General features: G+C 37.9%; 1 protein-coding gene across 1 annotated transcript; it reads right to left on the reverse strand.

The window, feature by feature from the left end:
* Window positions 1-2,007: 2,007 nt before the first annotated feature.
* On the reverse strand, window positions 2,008-6,051 carry LOC131155440 (cellulose synthase-like protein D4). The gene is made up of 5 exons (XM_058108573.1): window positions 5,591-6,051; window positions 4,980-5,381; window positions 3,601-4,813; window positions 3,089-3,426; window positions 2,008-2,977 (listed from the first exon to the last, which is right to left on the reverse strand). Exons 1-5 carry the CDS (start codon window positions 6,049-6,051, stop codon window positions 2,008-2,010), a joined length of 3,384 nt encoding a protein of 1,127 aa, XP_057964556.1.
* Window positions 6,052-9,749: the final 3,698 nt, after the last annotated feature.

The raw sequence follows: 9,749 nt of genomic DNA on the forward strand, positions 1-9,749 counted from the left end.
CGCATCCCTCTGCAATTCCGGAGCGTGCATCGCACTCGCCTGTGATTTCGCAGATGAATTTTCCAAGCCTTCGTCTTTAATTATCATCTTTTGGCTCTCCTATGTTTTCCTCAGGATTTTGTTTTGTAGGTATTTGTCTTCAAGTTGTAGGTAATTTGTTTTTGTTTGTATTTGTTTGTTTTGAATTCATTTGGACATGTTTAGTTTGTTTTAGTTGGTTAATGATACGGTTTTTGATAGGCTTGTTTTGGTTTTGGTGGCAAAGCTGGTTTTGTTAGTTATTTGTAAATCCCTTGTGGCATAATTGTAATCAAAGTTTTCCTCCACCATAAGTAAGGATTATCAATAAAGTTGGGATTTTCGTTAAAAAAAATCTCTTAAATTTCCAACATGGTCACATGTAATAATAATCAACTAATGTTTGTCATTTGAATCTATACTATGATTATATTATATAATTAATTTATAATTTGGATACCTATGTATGTAATAACATAATTATGAGTGGTATAGTTTGAATATTTATGCAATTACTTAATTATTTATGTACACAATTAATTTGATTCGGTATTTGAATCAATTAATATACATATATACAGTTGATTTGTTTAGATCATTTGAACAAATTAATATGCATCTACATAGTTATATAATTGGTTTGATTTATATAATGTACATAATTATATAAATATGTAACTATAGTAAATATTTCACTTATCATTTGGAATTAACTATAATTCATAAAACTAAGCACATAATTTTGAAATTTAGTATGGTGCAATTTGAATATGTAATTAATTACGTAATTATGCATCAAAGTAATTGGTTTGATCTGGTTATGCAAACCATTTAATACGCCTGATATGATTACATAACTAGTTAGATTTAGATATCTATGTAATTATGTATGTGCATAGTTACGTTATTATGTATGAACTCAATTGGTTTGGTTTCATCATTCAAACCAATTGATATGCATGACATCGTAAGTAGTTTAGTTTAAATATCTATATAACTTATGTAGGTATGTAATTTAATTAGTATCTATACTTATCATTTAAAATAAAACAACGTAACTATGTAACAAAGGTAATTAATAATATATTGTGTATTTCAACCAATAACAAAATAACCCTCAAAATGGTGTAAAGATGTGGTGACAATGATGTCTAAGGTGGTAGAGGACCTCCTCGTAGCTGCATCTATAACCAAAATTTGGCTTGCAAGGATAGTTTTAGGTCTCCCTAATGTTCTTCCTAGTATATATATGTACGTGGGCAAATACACCCAAGTACCCAACACCAAGGCTGTAAGTTTCACTTGGTATCCAACAATCATCGACTCATTTTGACACATCCCCCACCTATTTAGCATGTCTATTCCCACCATATGTTGATAAATTAAGATAGTTGTTTGGCCACATAGTTAACATGTACATGACAATTTTTAATAGTCCAGCTACTAGCCAGCTAGTGCCCTGGGTCTCTTTTAAGTTTTTCTTTTACCATCATAAGTTTCTCCTCCTATTCAACTATTCATCATCAAGAATGTGTGTGTGTGTGTAGCCTCTAGTTATAGATTTGAGTTTGTCTGACCCTCCTACATATGGGCAATATTAATATATGTTTGTATAAATTTTGCTGCAATTAATCTAGTGTAACAGCTTGCTACCATGTTAATTGGTCTTTTTATCATACATTTGATGGTTTGCATGAACTGGCTGGGCATCAAATCATTCCAACTGCTTTTGTTGTTTTTATTGAATAATATGGAACAAATAATTATGTGCATTATGCATGCCCTGTACATCATGTACAGGCCGATGTACAAACTAACTGGCTATGGACCTAAAATATATAATTGAATCCAGCCGCCGTATCATAGTTAAGTTTTACATCAAAATTAAAGTTTAAAAGAGAGGGAAAAAAAAAATTTTAAAGGTGGGAGGGGGTACATGGGAAGAAAATTAAATTAAAGGTATGTAGTTGGGTCGCGACCACTGATCAATCATGGGAATTGGAAGCCCCCTCCCACACCATCGGCTTGGGCAGTGCTCCCTTTGGGAGGACTGATGGATATCCAGAGCAATGAAAGTGTAATAGCTATGAGACCTGACCAAACAAATACAATTGTGGGCGTCTTCCCTCTCCTTCCCATCAAACCCTTTGCAAAAGGATACAAATGAGCCAACACCCAGAAGCTGAAGAAGGCTCCACCTACAAACTTACTCCATTGAGGAACGGTACTGTAGATGGTCCTAGAGAAAGCAACTGCAAGCGCAATTATGTTCATCATTGCGATGACGATTGGGGGAATCATCAGCGAAGTCCACTTCACCAAATACAAGTCAGCGTAGATATCGTCGTTATCTTCTCCCGCAGATTTGGAAGTCAATGTGAAGGATATTTCGATGCCTGCAATAACTTTGAGAAGGCCCTGCACGACGGCCGCCAAGTGGGCGCTGGTTCCTGAGATGAGCCAAAACTGTTCATTTCTCCACCACTCTTCCAATCCCACCCCCGACCACTTCACTTCCAAGATCGCCAGCATGATTAGGCAAATGGTTATGATTAGCAGGTATATTAGAAACGACACGTTCAGTGTTTGTACAATGAAATGCCCAGATAAAAGAGAAAGGGCGGGCAAGAAGCAGTAGACGATGAGAAACATGGAAGTGAAAGGGTAGATCCCAACATTGAGATAGGCCAAGCGTTGCAGGAACTTGAGACGCGAGGATGCTAGCAATGCATTGTTCCTGGAAAAGAAAATCTCCACGGAGCCTGTGGCCCATCGGAGCACTTGATGGAGCCTGTCGGTCAGATTGATTGGAGCTGAACCCCGGAAGGCGTCGCGCTTGGTGATGCAGTAGACGGAGTGCCACCCACGATTGTGCATTCGGAACCCTGTCACCACGTCCTCCGTCACTGACCCATAGATCCAGCCCACTCTATCCCCCCATTCAGTCTTATCCTCATACCTATACTTGCATATATATATATATATATACATACATACTTTACATAATTAATTAATGTAAAAAGGAAAGAAAGAAATGAATAAATATAACTCCATGGGCATGCGCGCGTACCAGCAAGATATGACATTGACTGCTTCAGCGACAGAGGTGGCATCGAGAGGGTCACGAGGGACTCGGAGGGCGCCAGGAGGGCGGCCATACCTGACCGCAGGGTGGTCGGCAATGGGGCGTCCTTGGAATTCAGCTACAGGTATAGATTCTGCAAGCATTGTAGAATTCCCAAACCGCTTGGGAAGTAGATTCACATCTAGATCTGGATCCAAATCGCTGGGCTTCAAGGTTTGCATTTCTGAGTTTGCTTTGTTTTCCATCTTATCTGATTGTGGTGGATCAAACCCATACAGTGCAAACCGCCTGAACATGCATCCAGTCCCCACATAAACTGGACCCTGCAACATACATTTGGGATATGTATATACACACATGCACATAAACATACACGCTCACATTGATCCGTATGAGCAAGTGCTATATAATCTAGGATATGTAGTTGTACATCACCAAATAGGATAATTATACACACACACACACACACGAACATATATATATATATATATACGCACCTGCACTCCATCAAGCGCTCGCATGTTGCCATCAAAAAATACAGTGTTGTGATTCGCATAGCGGTCGGAGGGATCGATTCCTTCGAATCTTTGGGGAAATTGAATGTAGCATATGATCTCGCCGCCTCTGTCCATCATGAAGCACATGCCTTCCCGTATAGCTTTGCAGTTGTAGATGTAGTGGTCGCAATCGAGGTTGAGAATGAAGGGGCCATTGGATAGAATTGCAGATGCTCTTACCAGGGCGTTCATGGCGCCGGCTTTCTTGTTGTGGTCGTAGCCTGGCCTCTTCTCTCGTGACATATACACAAACATAGGTAGTCGTATGTCCACATTAGAAAAGTCTATGATCTTGTCGTCAGACCCACCCATTAATGGCTCATTGCTGGGAGGCTTCAGCATTACTTGAAGAATCCCAGCATGATCTCCCTTGGCATGGTCACTGGCAGGCACCGCCCAGCTGCCAGGCCAGTGAGTCCCATCAGCCATCCATGTGGCCTTCTGAACTTTCATTGGCTCCAAAGATTCAGCCCCAGCATTCTCTCTCATGTGCTTCAACATCTTCATCTCCTCCCTGGCATTGAATGCGTCTGACCTCCTCCGAATGGAATCTGGCAATCCATTTATCCTCACCTTGAATTCATCGTACTCCCTCTTCACCCTCCTCCGATCCTTAACAAAATCAGACCTGCTTTTGTTCTTGGTTGGGTCTCCCTTTATGGTAAAGTAGCTCTCTGGGTTCCTAGGTTCAATATCATGCTTGCGGCAGAAAGGCACCCACAGGTTAGCAAAGCTCGCGGCTTCGGCCATGGCTTCAAAGGTGAGCAACGCCCCTCCATCGTCTGAAATATAACATGCCAGCTTCTCCACAGGGTAATCTGCGGCCAAGATTGATAATATGGTGTTCGCCGTGACAAGGGGCGGCTCCTTTTCGGGGTCAGCTGTAGACACAAAGATGTCGACCCCGGGGAGGTCAGATCTGCCGGAGGGATTAGATGGTGAGGGCAGGTCAAATTTGTCACGGAGGGCCTGGAGGTCAGTGGAACGGTTGATGGGGCAGAGCTTGGGAACCTGATCTAGCACCCAAGAAAAGGCGAACCAAATCTCGCACACCACTGACATCAACCACAGCCAAATGGCCTCCTCGTTTGGATGTCTCACTCGCCATGTCAAGAAGAACACAAGCACCACCATTCGAACTAAAATCAACAACCTGATTAATACACAGACAAACACACATTAATTAATGAACGTGCATGGACGAAATTAAGTAAAATGTTGCAGGAGCTGATGAATTGAAATAAATTTTAATGAATTAATTAATAGATGTACAAAATGAGTAACTATATATATACATGCATACACACACACACATTTACCTATAAGGGCTGATGATTGCAGCTTGGATAGGCATCCTCCGACTGAGGGGTTTCCAAGGCTTTTCCATTGTTTCCATCATGCTGCCTTGCAAGCCGTCATCCCCCTCGTCATACATGTCATCTTGGGGCCAAAAGGCGTTCCCATACCCATAAGTGCCCTTCGTCTCGAATAGCCACCGATTATGATCAAATTCTCCAGTTTGATTCCTTTTCATCATTGACATATTATTATTGCGATCCCCTTTTGAATTGTCGTGATGAGGAGCTGGAAGTGGCAGCGCCCCGCTTGAAAAATCTGGCACATCATCATCATACTCTCCTGTCTTGTACAACTCCTTGCACCCTGGGCACAATCCCGTCTCTTTTTGGGCTTCCAGGTAGCAATCTCTGCAAATTTTGAACCTGCATACACATGCATTGCGTGTATTTATATATTTTTGCATGCAATCCAAATGATATTCCAAAATGTTATAAAATTAATCATTAAACAATGAGCTTATGTTATGCATCTACCAGCTTAAGCGACAATTAAATTAATTTATGATCCATAAGTTATCATCCAGTACAATACAAATCACAAATTAAATAATTATGTAGGATCGAGGTCGTACCTGCATTCACAAGGAGTAACATCGGCTCCTCTTTCATCCTTCATGACCTTCCCATCACAACCAGGCATGGAACAGGCGGAGCCCCTGGCTCCTGCCATCTGAGGGTGACTGACCTCCGAGTCGATCACCTTGTCCATTAGATGGGCACGCGTCACGCTATTGAACCCCCCCGTGAATAGAGAATTTGACACATACTGTTCTTCTGCCTTCACGGCCACCGACGTGTCCATTGGCTGATTATCTGGTGTTGAAGGAATGTGCACTGTGTAGTTCATGTAGTCCCCCGATATTTCTCCTGACATGTCAAGATCTTCCCTTGAAAGACTCACATATCGCCCGCTTGAAGTTCGTCTTGCAAATTTTACCGTTTGACCGGTGGAGTTGCGAGCTTGAGACGATCCAGAAGAACCCCCAGGGCTGCGTATTGCCTTCTTCGATGGATTTGCAGATAGGGATGCCATTTTTTTTTATTTTTGTATATCTATATGTATGTACTTGTGGTTTTCAATCCTTTATTTACATGCATGCAGTTATACATACAAATGTGCTTCTTGCGCTGCTTTCATTAGCCCATGGATGACATAGACCATGCACTTCATAGATGAAAAAAAATTTAATTTTGTGTGCAAGTGCATATATGTTCGAATACTAGTTAGAATTCGATAGATCTTTCTTTTAGATCATTAAACTTCAATTTCTACCATTGAGATTCCTCGAATATCAATTGTTGAAGGTTTCTTGAAATTAATGTGTATGGATATATATGTACCTAGAAGGTAAAACTACTGCATATCATCTTACGTATATGTCGACTCCTTCTCTCAGAAATTAAGATGAACACCATATATTTCAGTGAGCCACAAGAAATTACGTGCTTCGGATTGCTATATGTTGCATGATTGGGCTATTTTGTGGTTTTATAACTCGAAAAAGGGAGAGGCATATTTAAAGAAATGGATGCAGCAAAATAAAGCATTGGATGAATACTGAGGAAATCATTGAAGAAGAGGATTTGATTTTGAGAGAGAGAGAGAGAGAGCGAGAAATGTGGAAGGCTGCAAGCTTTAGAAAGAAAGTTGGAAGAAGATGGATCCATAAAGGGAGACCAAGTCTACATGTGGCTATTTTTAGAGTTCTCCCTACGGATTTCAAGGGGAGTGTTTGTGGTGTTTGTGGTGTTTATAGTGGTGGTTGAGGACTCTATTTGTACAAACAGAGAGGCCTTATAAAAGGCTTTTTAATAGTCGAGAAAATATTAGATACATTGATGCTTGTATGGAATCTAACATGATTTTGGTCATGTGTATGTATTTTGTATTTTTTTTTTTTGGTATATATGGCAAATTCTTGTTAGATCCTATATATATATTTGTTGTACTTAATATTTTGTGGGATGACATTTGGATAGAGATAGGGTGGACATGTAGTACAATATCCATTTTGGAATAACTCTTCCGACCCAATCACAATGGGGTGCCATATTTCAGGTACCATGTTATCATCCCGTTTGGTACCATTCATTCAACTAATGTCCATCCATTTCTCTAGCTAGTTGGTATATATATTAAGCCTAACTAGTATGTCCTATTTGTCAGATGGTATCAATTAGGATGTCACATGGTACTAGGATGGTATATTATTTTATTTTATTTTTATTTTTGTTTATTTATTTAATGAAAATCCAAACTTTATTGATAGCCCTCACTTATGGTAGAGGAAACCCGTGATTACAAATATATTACAAGGGATTTACAAATAGTTAACAAAACCAGCTTAGCCACCAAAACCACAGCCAGACTATCAAAACCTGTATCATTTAACCAACTAAAATAAATTAAACATGCCCAAGTGAATTCAAAATAAACAATCACAAACAAAAACAAGTTACCTACAAACTAAAGACAAACATATAGACCAGCAAAACAAAAATCCGATGAAATCATAAAAGAGCCAAAAATGTATGATCCTAAAAATAATAATAATAATAATTAAATAATTAATTAAATAAAAATATATTAATATAATATAATAATATAATAATATATATATAACATTCCCCCCCTGCACCATTCTCGCTCTCTCGCTCTCTCTCTCTCTCTCTCTCTCTCTCTCTCTCTCTCTCATCAATTTTCTTGGCGAAACCTATGTCGATTGAAGAACGAAAATATCCATGGGATCCAATTTCGGCCACCAACATTTTAATCGAGGAGATTTTGTTGTTAGGGCGTCATAGGCATCACTCTTGGGATAAGGTAAGGGGAATAGATTATGTCAGAATTTTTCTAGATTTTGAACCAATTAAACTTGAGTATATGATAAATATATGTTGTAATGATTTTTCTAAACGATTCGTATGACGCCCCAATTTTTCATACAATTTTTTAAAAATAAATAGCAAATAATGATTAAATCATACACATCAAACATCACATTGGTCACGTCAACAATTCTAATACCACTCTTAGAACCCGACCCGCATTGGGTACTGAGTAAACGGGCATTTTATTTATATTAACCTAACAACAGAAGACATAATGTACATACCATCCAGAACACAATACCCAGAGTATCAATATCCATATACATACATTTCTATCTCATACCCACATACAATACAACCCTAGGGGAATCACACTTCCCTAGTCCAAAGACTCACCTTGTATATCAGGGTCTCAACTCCCTACTAACACAGAGCTCTATCACCTGGTCTGCCTCTGTTCCATGAAAAGTTTAGATAATTTGGGTGAGACACATCTTAGTAAGACAGAATAAATTATTTACAGTGTGTGACAATATGATTTTAGTTATAACACATTTTACTTTTCAAATCATCAATTTATTTAAGAAAATACACTAATATATATATATATATATATATATATATATATATATATGCTCATAATCATATAGATATAAAACATAAGATTTTATAAGCTTTTAAACCATTGCTCAAATTCATTCTTACACAACCATATTTACGCAATTGGCATTTCATCAATCACATTTCAATGATCCCATTGCAGCTTTCGAACTTTGCAACGTTCACATTTCCCAGTATTTACATTCATCATTCTCAATTTACTTTTCACATTTCAACTTTCACATTTCAATTTCCACATTTCAATATTCATATTGCAGAATTTACATTGCAATATTCCCATTTTCATATTTACATTTCATCTCATACTAATACATACATACATACATACATACATACATACATACATATACATATACATATATCATTTCATACATTTCAACATTTCTCAATAAAGCATTTCATCATTTTTCCAATATACATATCCATGTTTCTCTTTTCGTCATTTCTCATAAAACTCTTCAATATACATATACATATATTATTTTCATTATTTCTTAATAAAACAATTCTCATTTTGTTTCAAGTCAGTATATACATAGCACTGGGTTTCTTTTAAATCATCTCTGCACAAAACCTTTCCGTATATATATTTATATCATATTCCTATTTTCTTCATGCAAATCACACAACTCAATTCAAACATGTTCTCAGTATAACTCCTATGCCACAGCCTTTTTATCTGATAATCATATCATAATAATTTCAGGAAAAATATCATATTTCGTTTTCACATAATTTCTCAGTCTATAATTCTCAACAAATATTATTTTAATTTATTCTCCTTACCTGATTTCCTGAACGATGCCTACAGGGATCCCGAAATTATACCCATGATGCTTACCCAAACCCTGAATTCAACAACCCTAGTTCAACCACAAAATGCCCAATATTCTAACATTTACAAATCTACATTAATTAAATAACAATTAATCTCTAAATAACCCCTATCCTAGTTTTGGGGCTATGCCTACGATGACCCCACGAGAAATCCGATCCGCTAGACTTGTAAAAAATCATCCCTAGATTCTCGTAGTGGTGTCCGATCGTAAATCTGGCTTAAGATTTAAGAAAAATTGAGGTAAAAGTGAGAATTTACCTTACCACAAGAGATATACCTACGTAGCTCCTACGAAAAATTCACTCTGATAGAAATGTCGGTGGCGGAGAATGGAGCTAGCGGTATTTTTTTGATTTTTGATTGGCGCTCATTAGGCTAAAAAAATCGAGGAGAGTGAGAGAGAGAGAGAACAAAAGAGAGAGAGAGAGAGAGAGAGAGAG

Source organism: Malania oleifera, chromosome 5, assembly GCF_029873635.1.
Source record: "Malania oleifera isolate guangnan ecotype guangnan chromosome 5, ASM2987363v1, whole genome shotgun sequence".
In the NCBI taxonomy this organism is placed as follows: Eukaryota; Viridiplantae; Streptophyta; class Magnoliopsida; order Santalales; family Ximeniaceae; genus Malania; species Malania oleifera.

Excerpts from the sequence above, each read along its gene's own strand:
- LOC131155440 (XM_058108573.1), bottom strand. The coding sequence starts at position 6,051 with ATGGCATCCCTATCTGCAAATCCATCGAAGAAGGCAATACGCAGCCCT. Across the intron at positions 4,814-4,979 it reads GCAATCATCAGCCCTTATAG|GTTGTTGATTTTAGTTCGAA; the intron begins GTAAATGTGTGT and ends TGTATTAATCAG. Across the intron at positions 3,427-3,600 it reads GAGCGCTTGATGGAGTGCAG|GGTCCAGTTTATGTGGGGAC; the intron begins GTGCGTATATAT and ends TGTATGTTGCAG.